We start from the raw sequence: 16,013 nt of genomic DNA on the forward strand, positions 1-16,013 counted from the left end.
CTAAAGATGATGCTAACGACTCATTAGCCAACTGGTCAGTCACAGAGTCCATGGGAGCCAAAAGAGAATTCTTCTCAGGCTTCACCAATTCTTGCTCGCTTTCTTTTCTAATATTCATCTCTATGATCTTTGCCCCTTCATCAAAGTCTTTATTTATTTTAAATACAGGAGCTGCAGAATCTTTATTTCCCTCTGTTGCATGGCTTAAGTTTTAACTCATCCATGTGTTCTGCTCGACTATGGCCAACTATGATTTCTAGCTCTTTGCATCTTTTTAAAACTTGTTCTTTCTCTTGCTTTAGAGATTTAACTTCCTCACTTAAGTGATTAATTTCACTATGTTTCTGCTTGAACTGTTCAGAAAGATCTGACAGTCTCTCTGATAGTTCTAATTTCTCTCGCTGGGTCACCTCAAGTTTCTCCATAAGTTCTGTAGTATCTTTCTCAACAACTTCACCAATTTCAGAAATTTCTGCTGTGAAAGACTTGTCATCTTTACAACTTTCACAATCTGCACTTTTAGTTTTCACTAAAAGAACTGGCTTACTTTTCTGTAAATGATAAAGCTCATCAGTAAGAGCCTTTAGCTTCATTTCATATTCTACTTCCTGTTTGCTTTTACTGTCCTCTAAATCAGATCTTACCTTTAGAAGATAAGCATATTCTTCTCTTAACTCCTGGTAATTTGTCTCAAAGTTTTTTTCAGCAAATGAGTATGTATTCCTTTGCCTCTCAATCTCTTCGTTTAGCTGTGTGCACTGTTTTGTGAGTTTTTCATTTTCTTCTAGGAGTATATCAATTTTTTTTTGCCACTCACATTCTTCAGATTTGGGCTTAACTGAATCTATGAAAATAAAACCTTCTTCTTTGCTAATGGGAGAATATATTTTCAACATGTCTTCTAGAGTTTTCTTTTCATTTTTAAGAATGGTATGTTCAGTTTCAAGTTGTGTAAATTTTTCTTGAAGGTCATCTTCTTTCTCCTTTATTTGCCTCTCCAAAAATTCTGTTTTCAGTTGTAACTCTTGCACTTCTTGTTCCAGTGTGCCCTTTTCCTTTTCTTCCTGTCTGAGTACTTCAATCTCTTTCTGAAGCTCCTTAATCTGAAGAGTCATTTCTTCTGATTTTGAATTTACAAGAGACTGCTGTAAATCTTTCAGCTTTGAAATTTCTAAAAATAATTGATTCTGCTTCGTTATTAAATTGTCTTTTTCAAATTGGATGCTTTCCATCTCATGACTCATTTCCTTCTGTAATTCCTCTATCTGTTGTTTATTGTGAACACTTAAGTTATCTTTCAGTTTTTCTATGTTCATTTCATGCTCAATTTCTAAGCCTTCCCGGAGTCTAGTTAGTTCCTCTTCGTGGCTGAATAGCAGCTGAGTTCGCAGTCTTTCTAATTCAGCTTCCTGAGAGTCAGCCATTCTATCGAAAACAGCGTTCTTTTCTTTCTCTAGCATTTCAAGCTTTATCTTGTAATTGCTGACTTCGGCCTCATGCTTTAACTCTAAGTCCTTCCTGAATTCAGACGCAGACACGATCTGGGCTTTCAAATCTTCCACACCGCTAAGCAATTTGTGTGCTTCGTTAAGTTCATCTTCTTGTTCAGCTATTGTCTGTCGAGCTCTTTGAACCTGCTCCCTAGAAAAGCTTAATTCTTCAAAAAGGTCTTCAAGTTGACTCTGCAAAATAGATTTTGCTCTTGAAATTATTTCTAACTCCTTGCTTATTTTTTCCTTTTGAGAAATAGCATCTTGAAGTTTTAGATTCAATTCAGTAATTGCCATATTCATTAACTGTATTTGATTTTCATTTACTGGAATATCTGGACATGTTTTTAAAGCATTTTCCAGTTCTCCTTTATGTTGTGCATTAAGTTCATCGAGTTCAAACATATGCTGTTTTATTAACTCTTGTTTCATCTGCACAATCTGCTGCCCATACATTTCATCTAGCTCTACTCGGAGTTTCTCCAATTTCTGCTGAGTCTGTATTTCCATTCTTTGTACCGTCTCAGTTTCAAGTTGACTTTCCTTACGACTTTTCTTCTGAAGTTCTTCAACAGTCCCCATTAATTGTTTTATTTCACCAGAACGCTGTCTTTCTTTTTGTTCAGAATTCGCTAATTCTAGTCTTATATTACTTATTTCTTTGTCCTTTTCTACAATCTGTTCTTTGAAATCCTCCAGTAATTTATCAGTAGCAATGAGTTTATCCTTCAGCTCAACTGAGTTTTCTTCTTCTTCTACTAGTTTTATTTTTAACTCTTCCATGACTGAATCTTTTTCCTCTAATTCCTTTTTACTTGAATCTTTTTGTTCCTTCTGAAAATAAGAGAGAGAATCTTTAATTGATGGCAACTTAGCACATAGCTTCAGAACTCTGTCATCTAGGTTTGATAGTAAAGCATTCTCCTTTCATTTTATAGTATACTAATTGCCTTAAATAATGTGATTTGTATATAACAGGTTTAAAATTGATAAAGTTTTATTCTGAAGTTTCTTAAAAGATCAACAATGTGCATACACATCTATTATTCAGTTAGGAAGGGGGTCAATAAGCATAACCATGAAGAAGATCTGTATTCTGCATGACTACTAATGACAAAATCTACTACTGACCTAGATCTTGCTGGTAAACCAGAGGTGATTCATCGGAAAAGGATGGAGAAAAAGTGTATTCACAGATGCCTGATGCCTTGCCAGTACGGCGGAACTAGAAGCCACCTAATACAGCAAAACTCCAAGCCAAATCGGGGACAACTATCATATTCTGGCTTGGCAATCCAACCTCAAAATTCTGGTTTCAATGGAAATTGGGAGACAGGGATGAACTTTTTCCTGACTCCAGCTCAAGACTCAAGTTGTAGAGTCATGGATAAGGAGAACTATGCCTGATAAGAACTGATGACATCATGGTTTATGGACTATGAGCCACTTGTTGAGTTAGACTATTACTTACGTAGTTTACCTATCAAAAATGTTGATCTTGTTAAGTGATGTATCTCTTCTGCATTTATTAATTTTATACAGTAAACTCATTAAATCAATACTAGTTAACTGAGAATAGTTCAAGATGTGATATAACCACTATACTATGAACATTTATAGTACCTGCTATGTGCCAGTGCCAGGCACTATGTATGCTAAGCACTTTACAAATATTATCTCCTTTGATAGTAAAATACTTGGAACAGTCAGTGCCTGGCACATAGTATTATTGTTGGGCTGATTAGTCATGTACGCACTTCATAAATATGTGTTAAGCAAATTAATCCCCAAAGCTACCTACATAGTTTCCTGACTTGAATAGCCCCACGTACTGCTGGCAGAAAAATCTCTGTAAAGACCTTCTTAAATGAGATGACATTTGCGCAGACCTTAGCCCAGTGTTGGACACGTAGTAGGTTCTTCATGTTTGTTTCTGTTCCTTTTTTTCCTAATGACTTCAGCTTCTCTGCTTAAAAACTTTCAATGGCTCCCTACTGACTACCCAATAAAGTTCAAGTTCTATAATGTGGCGTTTAAGACCCTACGTGACCTCGCCCCACTGGACCTCTACACTGGCTTTGCTCTAGCGAGCTACTAATGGTTCACCAGATGTGCCTTTCTCCTTGTTCAGGGTGTTCACTCCACCTGTGACAGGCATCTAGTAAGCATACAATTAATGCTTATTGATTTGACTTGACTTGGAATATACTCTCTTTCTGTATCTACCTATTGGAATACTTCCAGTTCTTCTAAGATCAGGGCAAACTCAATCTTCTCTGTGCAGGATTCTCTCTCGGCTTCTCTAATATTATATAACAATTCTTCCACTTTCTTCATCTGGCACAAATCACATTCTACTTATACTACTATTATACTTCTTTCTGTTGGTGGTATCTCCCTTTACTGGGGTCTTAGCTTGTGGAATACAAGGACTGTGGTTTCATTTAGCTTTATACTCACCAGTGTATGTGTATTTTTCACATAACACTAGCAAAATGTCTGTATGGCAATTCCAAATGTGACACTTTGGTCCTGATATGCCTTCCTTAGCTATATTTAAACATCAAGACTTCTCCTGCTCATTGCTTCATTCTCTAGCATTTATGTCAATGATTTCCAGTGATTTCTGGGCTTTTTACATATAATCATTGCTTAATTTCATAAATTCTCTTTTCCAGCCAGCTAGTTTTTTAAGCATGGTATCATTCTTAATACTTCACTCATCTTCACAGCTCATATTCAATTAAGTGCATAGTACTATGGATTGTAGCTACACAGAATTGCTTGGATTTGTCCCTTTCTCTCCTCTACACACCACACCCACCCCAGTTTTGGCCTTCCTCACCTCTCACTAGGACTATTTCAATGTCTCCCTCACTGGTCTCCCTACTTCCAGTCTCCTCCCTAATCATATGCCTAAAACACAATTCTGACCATGTTCCGCCCCTGTTCACAAAGGTCCAGCGGCTCTCTAATGCCTCTAGACTCCTCTGCCACCTCTTTCTCGCACTCTACCTTCTAGCTCAGTGACTTGCTTGCTGTTCCCCATACTTGACATTCCAGCTTTTGTCTCTGTGTCTTTGCAGAGGCTGCCCTCCATGGCTAAAAGTCATTCAACGTAGCTTCAGACTTCTTTCCAAGTTTAGCTCCATTGAGATGCCCTCAACAAGCCTTGTCTTGATGACTTCCACCTACCTCTGGAAACTGTATTTTCTTTATTTTGGACATATTTTGTATTCATCAGTTTTCACATTTCTCCCCCAAAGAGAATGTAATCTCCTTAATGACAAGGATTGTTTGGTTTTTGTTTTCATATTATTTGTGCCTATCACAGTGCCTGGCATGAAAAAGGTCTTTAATAAATGTTTTGTTTTGATTTTTTTCAGCAAATAAGTGATATTTGATTTTTTTTAAAAGGGAATTAAAATTTTGCTTTGAGAATTTTTTTCAGAATTTCACAATATGCCTTGAAAATACAGGGATCTTCTTAGGTAAAATACTAACAGGGTCAGAAATCTGAGTCTACATAGAAACATTATTAATGTCAGTTTCCCTTTAATGTAATCTGCTTATAACACCTAATTAGCATGGATTTATGCTTTTCCAAAGGCCTTAATCATAAGACCTAGCAGCAGGAACTCATCACCACATAAATGTTTAATTTGTGGCTTAGAACTCAAGACTTGAGTTATTATAATGGGGCTGTAAAAAGTTACAAAATAAATTATCATTTTATCCATGAGAAGACCTTTTCTTCACTATAAAGCTTTTGTGAGTCATTTGAATAATAATGATGACATGAATGTTTATTTCTAAAGTTTCTTAAATTAGTTCAAAGGGAGATAAAAAGTCAACATAAAATTAATTGCAAAGTTACAAATCTTTTGGTAGACTGTCACTAAAAAGAGCATACCATCTCCATCTCATAAGTTCCAATTTTCTCTTGCAAGAAATTAATCTGCATTTTGAATTCTTCTTTCTTCTTGTGATGATCTTCTAATAAATGGTGTTGTTGTTCTAGCTGCTGCTGCTGCCAAACAATTTGATGTTTAGCTTGAAGTAAATGTGCAGCTGTGCTGCTGTGACTAGTATTTCTCAGACTTTGACTAGCCTGTAACTAAAATTTAAAAAGGCAAAAGAAATGAGACATTAAAAATGTTAGCAGCTATACTGGCACAAAAAAAGGAAGAAAAAGAGAATTCTTTCTTCTTTTTTTTTTTTTTTTTGATACCAGGGTACCTCACTCTCCACCCCCACCTCACTTCCCAAATAAAGTTCTGAAAAATTCCCATCTTGACAAGTATAAGAATCTCTTAATAGGGTATAAATTGTTTAACAGAAAAAGAAGCACCCTTCCACAAAAGTTATATTACCATCATGAGTTAGAAACTGGAAATTCGCTATGAAACCATTCAACTGGGAGCAACATTTGGTAAAAGACAGATCTGGTCTGATCCCATCAAAAAGGTCTCAAGTAGGTCTAAAATCCCTCCAGCCCCCAGTTAACTACTAGCTGACTACTTTAAAGCTGTAAGCGATCTTGTAATAATGAGAGCTACAGAGAGTTTCATGATGAGATTTCAATACCTATTCAATAAAAGTATATAAACATATGTAGAAAAAATATAGCAAGTTTGGCATTTGCCTAGGGGACCCCTAAACAGAATATATCGGTCCAGTTCCAAAGACCACCCTCATAAAGGAAGCAGCACTCCTAAAATGAAATTTCTTTGAAAGGGAAAAAACCTTATGGATATAACCTGAAATTTAATGCCATGATAGTTCCCACTAGTTTAACCCAGGTCAGATTTTGGAGGGAAAGTATAGACTTTGTTTGGACAGATGTTAATAAGAGCTGTGTTGTCTCATATTTGATCAACTAGAAAGGCTTATAAAATAGTAATTTTATGTCCCCTTCAATTTAGCAATCTGTGCACGAATTAGTGGAAATAAAGTAAGATGGCTACGCTGAGACTAGAAAAAAGCCTCTCAATCGCTCTACATACATTTATCATGAGCTTACCAGGCATTATGCTAGGGGCTAAGGGTACAGAAATAAAAATGAAACAATTCATGTCTTCAGGGAATTTATAAATTGCCTCATCCTGAGCCATATCCAGTCTTCCTGATGAATACCTGGTCACTGGATTCAGATGGCTCTGGAGGAGAAGTGAGGCTCGTGACCTGTACAGTCCTCACTTACTCAAAACAAAGTCAAGTGCCAGTCACGTCATCATTTCTCTGATGTCGTGGTCTTCTTTGGCAACAAAGGACGAACACACACACATTCGATTGGAGGAGATGATATACACATATATAAATGCACATAAGACATACACAAAATAAATACATGGTAAATTTGTGTTTATGGTACAGGAGGGCACTAACACATAGGGAAAGAAGGAGTCGGTTCATTTTGTTATGAAAACAGAACACAGAAATTCTGAAAAGTCAAAATTATGGTAGAGCTAGAAAAGTTAATTCCTCTTTTCCAGTTAGTGATGTGAAAACAGAAATGGAGGAAAATGCAACTAATGGTATAAAATACAATGGAAGAAATACAATTTATATGATTACAGAAAAATGTCATGGTCAAGAGTAATCGGACCAAAATATGTAAGGATACTCTCAGTCTCCTTCTAGGCAAACGCAAAGTATATACCTTGAAGTACTTTTTCTACATATGTTTACATATTATATAGCTACTGAAATCTCATCATAACCCTCTCTGTAGTTCTCATGTCCTTATTACAAGAAAGCTCACAGATTAAATAGTTAACTAGGGAGTTGTGGGGGCTGGAGGGAGTTTAATCTTTTTGTGTGCCATGAATCCCTTCTCAAAATAACTTTTTAATTTAACTCAATTTTATTTTGACAAATATCTCCTCTCCCTCCCACTGACCTCCAATAAGAAAATGATACAAAACAAAACCTCTATTACAAATATTATAATTAAAACAAATACCCACATTGGTCATATAAAAAAATACACACACAAACATCTCAACATGCACCATGAGTTTCTTACAGCACAACAGCATTAGATCACATACATATATCATTTCTTCAGTCATTCCCCAAGTGATAGGCACCTTTTCAGTTTCCTTTCTTTATTGCAATAATCCCAAAATACTGTACATATGTGCCCTTTTCCTCTTTCTTTGCTCTCTATGGGAGGACAGACCTAGTAGCGGTATCAATGGATCAGAATAAATACGGCTTAGTTAGCTCTTTGTATATAGCTCCAAATTGCTTTCTAGAATGGCTGGACCAGTTCATAGTAATGCAGAGTTAACAGCATATTATATACTTTTTTCCCACAGACCCTCTAGCTTTGTCATTTCTTTTTCTGTCAACTTTACCAGTCTGATAGGCATAAGGTGGTACCTTTGAGTTGTTTTAATTTGCATTTCTCTAATTATTGATTTACAGCACTTTTTCTCATACAGTCATAGGTCACTTGGATTTCTTCCTTTACAAAGTGCCCATTCATTTCCTCTGACTATCACTTTGGGAAACGCTCTTACTTTGACAGGTAATTTCTTCTTTGCTCCTCTAACCTGTTTATGTCACCCTTCTCTCTGAATTATGTCTTTATTTGGAGTTTGTCTTATTATAGGATGAGAGATATTAGTCTATAACTAGTTTCTGTTAGACTGCTTTATAGTTTTCTCAAGTTTTTGTTTGTGAATTCTGGGATATTTTCGTTTATCTAACACTATACTCATTTGCCCCTATATATTGTGTTTGACTGATCAACCTCTCCATTTCTTACTCAGTATTAAAACGTTCTGATGACTACTGTTTTGTGGTAGGTTAGTGTGAGATCTAGTACTGCTAGGCCCTTTTTCTTCCCACTTTTTTTTTCTCATTAATTCTCCTGATATTCTTGATCTTTAGGTCCTCTTGATGTATGTTTTTTCCTAGCTATATAAAGTGATCCTTTGGTAGTTTGGTTGGTACGGCACTGAAAAAGTAAATTAGAACTTGGGTAGCGTAGTCATTATTGTTTTGGCTCAGCTTAGCCCACGTCCAGTTAATATTGATCTAATTACTCAGATGTCTTTATCTGTCTAAAGATATCTTACACTGCAGTTGTTCTCATGTAGTTCTTGTTTTTGCTTTGACAGGTATGTAATACTGTTTGTAGTTATTTTACTGCTGAATTATTTTAGAACTATATACAGAAACCCTGATGTTTTACGTGGGTTTGTTCTATATCCTAAAATTGTGCTGAAGTTAATTGTTTCAATTATTTTTCAGCTGCCTATCTAAGTAAACAGTTATCTAAGTCCTATCTGCAGAAATGCTAGTCGCCTCCTCTTTGCCTGTGCTCGTCCTCTGAGCTTTCTTTCTTCTCTTCTGGCTATAGCTAGCAGGCTGAGTATTATATTAAACAGCAGTAGTGATGATGAACCTACTTGCTTCATCCTGGGTCTTAAACTAGAACAAAGTCCTCTAGTTTATTCACATTACAGATACGCTGGCTCTTGATTTGACTTACACTATTAAATGAAAGATTCAATTCCTATGTTTTCAAGAGTTTTGTTTTTTTTTTTTAAATACACATGAGTGTGGCAGTATGTCAAAAGATTTTCTTGCATCTATTGATATAATTTTAAAAAATTAATGTGATCTATTATATTTATAGCTTTCCTTATACTGAATCAGCCCTACATTCCTGGTATAAATCCAGCTTTGTCAGAGTTTGTAGTCTTTGCGATATGTTGTAGTTTCCTTGCTGACATTTTATTTTAAAAAATCCTTTTTTGTGCATCAGTATTCATTAGTGATACTGGTCCAATTTTTTTTCTCTGTTCTGCCTCTCTTTGGTTTATGTATCATGATCGTGTTTATACATATAAGGAATTTCTTGTGATCTCTTCTTTTCCAACTTTTCCAGTTTTTGTGGTATTAGAATTAATTGTAAAATGTTTGAAAGAACTCATTTGTAAATCTAACTGATATTGGGGTATTTTTCTTTGGAAATCATTTATGGCTTCATCAATTTCTTTTTCTAATGTTGGATTGTCTTCTATTTGGTAGCATTTTAATCTGTTAATCTGAGCATTTTATATTTTTGAAAATATTGTTTGACTTCATTTATCCTGCCATTTTTTGGTATATAACTGGGCAAAACAGTTCCCAATAATTTATTATTTCTTCCTCATTGGTAGTAGATTCATCTTTAAAACTTTTTTTTTGATACTGCTAATTTGGTTTTCTTCTTTGTCTTTTAAAAATCAAGTTAGCTACTGATTTACTTTATTTTTTTTAATAACAGCTTCTAGTTTTATTTATTAATTCAATGATTTCTTTTTTTTAATGTTGTTAGTCTCTTCTTTGATTTTCAGAGTTTCTATTAGTTGACTTACTCTTTCTTTTACTGATAAAGTGTTTAGAGATATGAATTTCTCTGTAAGATCTTAGTTATATTCCAAAACTTTTGACGTGTTGTCTCATTATTGTTCTTGTCTTCAATGAAATTGCTGATATTTTTCTACGATTTGTTCTTTGATTCATCTGTTTTTTCACTTTACATTTTAAATGTAAATTTAATATTTTTGTGTTACATGTTAAGTTCCAAACTGTCTCCCTCCCTCCTTTCTCCACCCTGAACTAAAAGGCCATCATTTGACACAGATTTACAAAGAGATGTAGAACCATTCTATGCATACTTCTATTTATCAGTTCTTTTGCTGGACGTGGACAGCATCTTCCTTCATAGGTCCTTTATGGTTGATTTGAGTGTTTAATACTCATAATAATACTCCTAATAACTTAGTTGTTGACAATTCTTCTTCGAACAACATTGCTGTTACTATATATAATGTTTTCTTGGTTTTGTTCATTTTACTTTTCATTATTTCATGCAAGTATTTCCATGTTTTTCTAAAATCAACCTGCTTATAATTCTTACTACAAAGTAGTATTCCATCGCAGTCATACATCAACACTAGTTTGGCCATTCCTCAATTGATGGACATCCTCTCAATTTCCAGTTCTCTGCCATCATAAAGAGAACTGCTATAAATATTTTAGAACATTTAGGTTCTTTTCCTTTTCCCCTTATCACCTTGGGAAACAGACCTCACAGTGATATTGCTAGGTCAGAGAGTATAATCACGTTTACATTTTTGTGTTTCTCTCAAGTCCTGAGTTTCTTTAACTGAGCTCTGATCTTTCTACTAGGTATGCTTGGAAGATTTCCATTTCATTACAAAGCCATTTTTCTCCTTGTAGTGGCTGAGTTATTCTTAGCTCTAAGCCCCTAGATTCTTTGCCTTCTGGAACATTCTATTCCAAGGTTCCTGTTCCTTTGAAGTGGTGCCTGGGAAATTTTGTGTTATTCTAACTATGGCTCCTTGGTACTTGAATTCTTCTTTGCTGTCTGCTTGTAGTGTTTTTTCTTTGACCCTGAAACTCTGGATTTTGGCTACAATATTCCGGGGAGTTTTTGTTTTGGAGTTTCTTTCAGGAGGTGATCAGCTGATTCTTTCTATTTCTATTTTGCCTTCTGGTTTTAAGATATCTGGAAAAGTTTTCCTTTACAATTTCTTGAAACGTATCTAAGCTCTTTTTTGGTCATTTACTTTCAGGTAGTTCAGTGGTTCTTACATACTTTTTTCTCTTCAATCTGTTTCTCACATAAGCTGTTTTTGCTATGAGATACGTTATATTTTCTTTAATTTTTTTTTTTACTTTAACACTTCTTGTCTTATGGACATTAGTTTCTATTTGATCAATTCTAATTTTAATAATAATAGCTAATATCTATATAGTGCTCACTATGAGCGCTTACGTACTGTGCTAAGCTCTTGACGATCATTATTTCATTTTATCCTCACAACAATTTTGGGAGGTAGGTACTAGTATCACATACATCTGACACATGAGGAGATGGAGGCTAACAGAGTTAAATGACTTGCCCTGAGTCACTAGTAAGCTAGTGAGTACCTGAGGCTGCACTTGAACCCAGGTCTTCCTGACTTCAGTCTTGGCACTCTATCCACTGCTTCTCCCAGCTTCTAGGGAGTTTTTTCTTGGTAAGGTTTTGTACCTCTTGTTCCATGACATTAATAAACTTTCCAAATATTTTTTCCCACAGCTCCCATTTTTTTCCTCAATTTTTCTCCTCTAAGTCTCTCATTTGGTTTCTAAAATTATTCTGAGTTCTTTCTAACACTCTTGTTTCCCTTCTCCCAGGAATTCTGGTTAAACTTCTGTGCAAGCTACGTTTATATCTGAGGCTCTGTTTGTAGACATTTTGGAGCCAGTCTCTTCTGAGTTTGTGTCCTGAGTGTTTCTGCCATGATAATACCTCTTTATGGTGACTTTTTTTAGTTTGCTCATTTTTCCAGCCTCCTTCCTGACTTTGGACTTGATGTTAGGACTGGGCTCTGTGCATTTCTGGGAGAAATGTCTGAACTGAGATTTTGTTGTCTTGGATCCTTCTGATGCTTTCCTGGAGGGCTGAGTGTTGTTATATAATTCCAAGACCTCAAGGACCACTCAGCTTGGACACCTGAAACCTCTTAATGCTCCTAAAGCAATGTGATCTGGGGCCATGTCTGATTATTGCCCTCCTGGTCTGAGCTCTGCAAGTTTCTGGCTCTGGTCTGGGAATGCAAACACTAGCGTTGGCTTGTTCTTCACTGGAAGCTCCAGTAGACTGTGGCTGGACTCAGACACTGTCATTGGTTCTGTGTGACCAAAATGCAAGGTCCCCTTTTGTCTGGGATTCCCATCTTCATTATTTCACTGGAGGCTTCAAACTAGGCTGGTGGCTAGAACAGAGACCCTGCTCTGCTTCTTGGTCAGAGTCCTGGACTTACTCCTCACTCAGGACACAGCCTAAGGTCCACCACTTTTCCTTACCCTTGGATGCCACCCCTAGGCATAGGTGCCCTCCTGAGTTCACCTTGGGTCTGGGACAGGTCTGTCACTGGGCACCTGTTCCTGAACAAGGCTGGGTCCCTTTCTTGCTCCGGGACACAGCCTCAGTCCTTCTTCATTTCTGGCATGTAGCCATATGTCTCGACAGGTCCTGTCCCCAATATCCAGAGAACTCTTTGTCTCCCTATACTAATCTTAATTAGAAAAGAAAAAAAAAAGCCTTGCTGTGATTTTGTTTCTAAATTTCCTGATCAGGAATTGACTTGATGCATTTTCCAAATCTTTGAGGAAAGTCTGTGTTGGAGGAATTGTGTCATACTTGTTCTGTTATTCTGCCATCTTGGCTTTCCCCTCTCAAAATAATGTCTTTAAAAGTATAAAATTAAAAAAAAAAGGATGACAAAAGAAAGTAGTTACATTGGAATGTGGTTACCAAAACACTAAAAAATGAAGCTCCTGGACCCCAAGTTAAGAATCCCTGTTGCAGGCCAAGGTTCACACGGTCAGTTTCTCCTTCTTCCACAAAGTTTCTGGGTGACCCTGTAAGAGGTATCCTCAAAATGAACCTGGAGGAGAAAGCCCTGGCCTTGCTTATGAAAATGTGTTCAATAAAGTCCACTGAAAAAAGAGGTAGCATGATGAAAGTTAAATTTCAAGCCTGAAATTTGATTTTTACAGATTTTTTTTTTGCAGTTAATATCATGCTAAAAAACATTCATCAGCTATGAAGGAAACAATCGTCATGAAAAGAAAGAGACACCCATCTGGTTATTAATTCTACCTCTGCTTATTACCAATTTATCTGCAGATTTTTGATCACTTCTGCTTCTATACACACACACACACACACACACACATTACAAACTACAAATGAATGGTAAAGGAGTTTTTTGAGGGGGAGAGAAAGAATAACCATGAGCCTTATTATTTGCTCAAAGAATTTTTTGTTCTAAGGAATTATTATTGCTTAGAAAATTATTTAGCTCTCCTACTATTTTGAGGACAAAGCTCAATCTCAGACATAGAAGCCATTAGTAAACAATGGTAATGTAAATCATGGAACTTTCTATCATCTGTAATTCTTCAAATGGAAAACAAAAGGAGAAACAGAAAACCCAATAAAAAGGAAACCACCAAGGGGAATATAAACTGATGTTTGGTTAATGAGATTAACTGGCACCCATTATTTTCATTATATAATAATCCATAATAAACAAATATTAGGTGAACATAATATTTATCCTGAAAGACACAAAAGTTGCCAGAAATAAATTATACTATTATCAAATAATGAAAATTTACCATCAATCAGACTTACATGATGGAACTGTATTTGCAACTTCTGACTTTGTTCTGTCACTTCTAAAAATTCTCTCATAGTTTCATCTTTTTCTCTTCTTGCCTGCTGCAGGGTAGCCGTAAGTTGGGTTATGATGCCATCTCTTTGCTTAATTGCAGCTTCAAATTCTTGAAGCTATTAAAAAAAGTGAAAATGGGTGATCAAAAACAACTCAAAATACAATTACAGGTTGATTACTATTAAAATGATTTATGGCTAAACGTTGACATAATATGCTAGATTCTAAATCTTATTGAAGCAGACATTTCCTTCTTCTTTCTGAAGAGCAGGTTTCCTATCTCTCCTAGGACAGAAGCACAGGCGCTATTTATGAGTCCAGTCTTACTCTAATTGGCACAGGAGCTGGAGACTTCTTCTATTTCCAACCTGGTTCAGTTTGGCCCTCCACAGACAATATGGTAGCTTCCCAGACCCTGGGGTTCATAACATTCAGACACCTGATCAGCTTATCTCATTGCAGTTGGGAATACCCAGGATATCTGCAAGCCTCAATCTCCCTGGCAGCACAGATCAGAGATATGGTCTACCACATTTTTCACATCAGATATCTTTATAAGTGTCTGAATTAAACAGAAATTTGAATCATTTTAATTAAATTTAACAATTTATTAAATGCCTACTACATATGCAAAGCATCGTGTTGGGTGCTGTTGGGGATATAAAGATGAACAAGATGTGAGAGCTTTGGATTTCAAGTAGTTTACACTCAAATGAGGAAGATAAAGACTTTGAAGAAAGAAAAAAACAACAACAAAGCCAGATACAAATTAAAGTATGATTGATCCAGGAGAGGTATAACATGGTTCTAATGAAGGGGAAACGAATTACATCTGGGGGGATTAGAGAGGGCTTCAAGGGAGTGGTAGCAACTGAGATGGGCCTTGAAGGATAGGAAGAGTCTCAAAAGATAGAAATAAATACAGGTTAAAGGTAGATTAAGAGTCTCCTAACGGAGTGTTAAGAACGTTTACTTCTAGCTGCCACTAGGTGGTACAATGTATAGAACACTGGGTCTGGAATTGGGAAGCCTTGAATTCAAATTTGACCTCAGATACTACTAGTTGTGTAACAAAAGTTATTTCATCTGTTTGCCTCAATTTTCTTAACTGTGAAATGGGGATAATGGCAGTATCCATCTCAGAGGGTTGTTGTGAGTCTCCAATGAGATAATATTTGTAAAGTGGTTAGCACAGAGTAGCCATTATAGAAATCTTGACCTCTTCTCTTCCTTCGCTGACTTGGGTTGCATTTTTGGTTTGTAAAGAGCCTGAAACCCTAAGTGGGTGGTCATTCTGCATAGCTTCCTCTGATAAGTTTCTCCTAATACTCCCACCCAGAAAAACAGAAAAGTAAAGTCTAGCTAGCTGCTAGTTCAAGGAAGGAAATCTGATCTCACAGTCGTCACTACTGAGCTTCAGTGGAATGGACCTCAGGACTGCATGGCTCTAGAAGCTTTCACCTATCTGACTTCAAAAGAACATGGCAGGGGAAAAGGTGGAGCAAGGCAGGTCCAGAGACTTTGTCTAATAAGAAGCTATTTTCCCGGAAGGACAGCCAAGAGCCCATAGTGAGAAGTATGGTGAAGCATCTAAGTAAATCAGTCACCAGGGGCAGATAGAGAAGGCAAGCGATCAGGACAGCTGACTACACACTGCCCAGACACACACTGAGGAGGAAGTGGGAGGGGCAGCGGCACAGAGAGGGTGGGAAGACAAGAAGGTCCAATGAGGTCCCCATGGTCAATGGTGGGGAAGCCAGACTCGAAGGGCCTCAGGGGAGTCCCAGGTACAAACAACTTTTTCAGAAAGTCTGGCAGCGAAAAGGAGCAAGAGAAACAGGTGGACCAGCTAGTACAATCAGGGGAAGTTTTGATATACTTTGCTGTCTTCTTAAATGGAGGATGCTGAATTTAAGTGACCTTTTTTCTTGATGACTCAGGGTTCCCACTGTGAATAAGTTATTGTGAAAAGCCAAAGACATAACTGTAGAAAGAGATGGTTTGTGACAAAGGAACGAATAGGAACTGCCTAGAATGGGCCCTAAAATTTGCTCTCTTGTGGGAAAAAATAGCTCATATTCATATAACACTTTGGAGATATTTTACAAAGATGATCTATAAAATAAGTGTTGTCACTCGCTCGCCATTTAACAGATAAGGTAACTGAGGCTCAAAGCAGCTAAGACACGTGCCCGGGATGACAAAATAGGTCCAGTGCTCATCCACAATGCCATAACACCTCCTGCTTTCTGGTCATTTGCTTGTTTGT

General features: G+C 36.6%; 1 protein-coding gene across 1 annotated transcript in view; it reads right to left on the minus strand.

The window, feature by feature from the left end:
• The window catches only part of LOC140531806 (A-kinase anchor protein 9-like), an 89,406-nt gene that overhangs the window by 39,474 nt on the left and 33,919 nt on the right, over nucleotides 1-16,013 (minus strand). The window contains exons 7-9 of the mRNA XM_072650518.1: nucleotides 13,705-13,860; nucleotides 5,404-5,607; nucleotides 645-2,324 (exon numbers count right to left, since the gene is read on the minus strand). Coding sequence (XP_072506619.1) covers nucleotides 645-2,324; nucleotides 5,404-5,607; nucleotides 13,705-13,860 — 2,040 coding nt within the window. The remainder of the gene's footprint in view (nucleotides 1-644; nucleotides 2,325-5,403; nucleotides 5,608-13,704; nucleotides 13,861-16,013) is intronic.

This window comes from Notamacropus eugenii, chromosome 3 (assembly GCF_028372415.1).
Source record: "Notamacropus eugenii isolate mMacEug1 chromosome 3, mMacEug1.pri_v2, whole genome shotgun sequence".
NCBI classification, from domain to species: Eukaryota; Metazoa; Chordata; class Mammalia; order Diprotodontia; family Macropodidae; genus Notamacropus; species Notamacropus eugenii.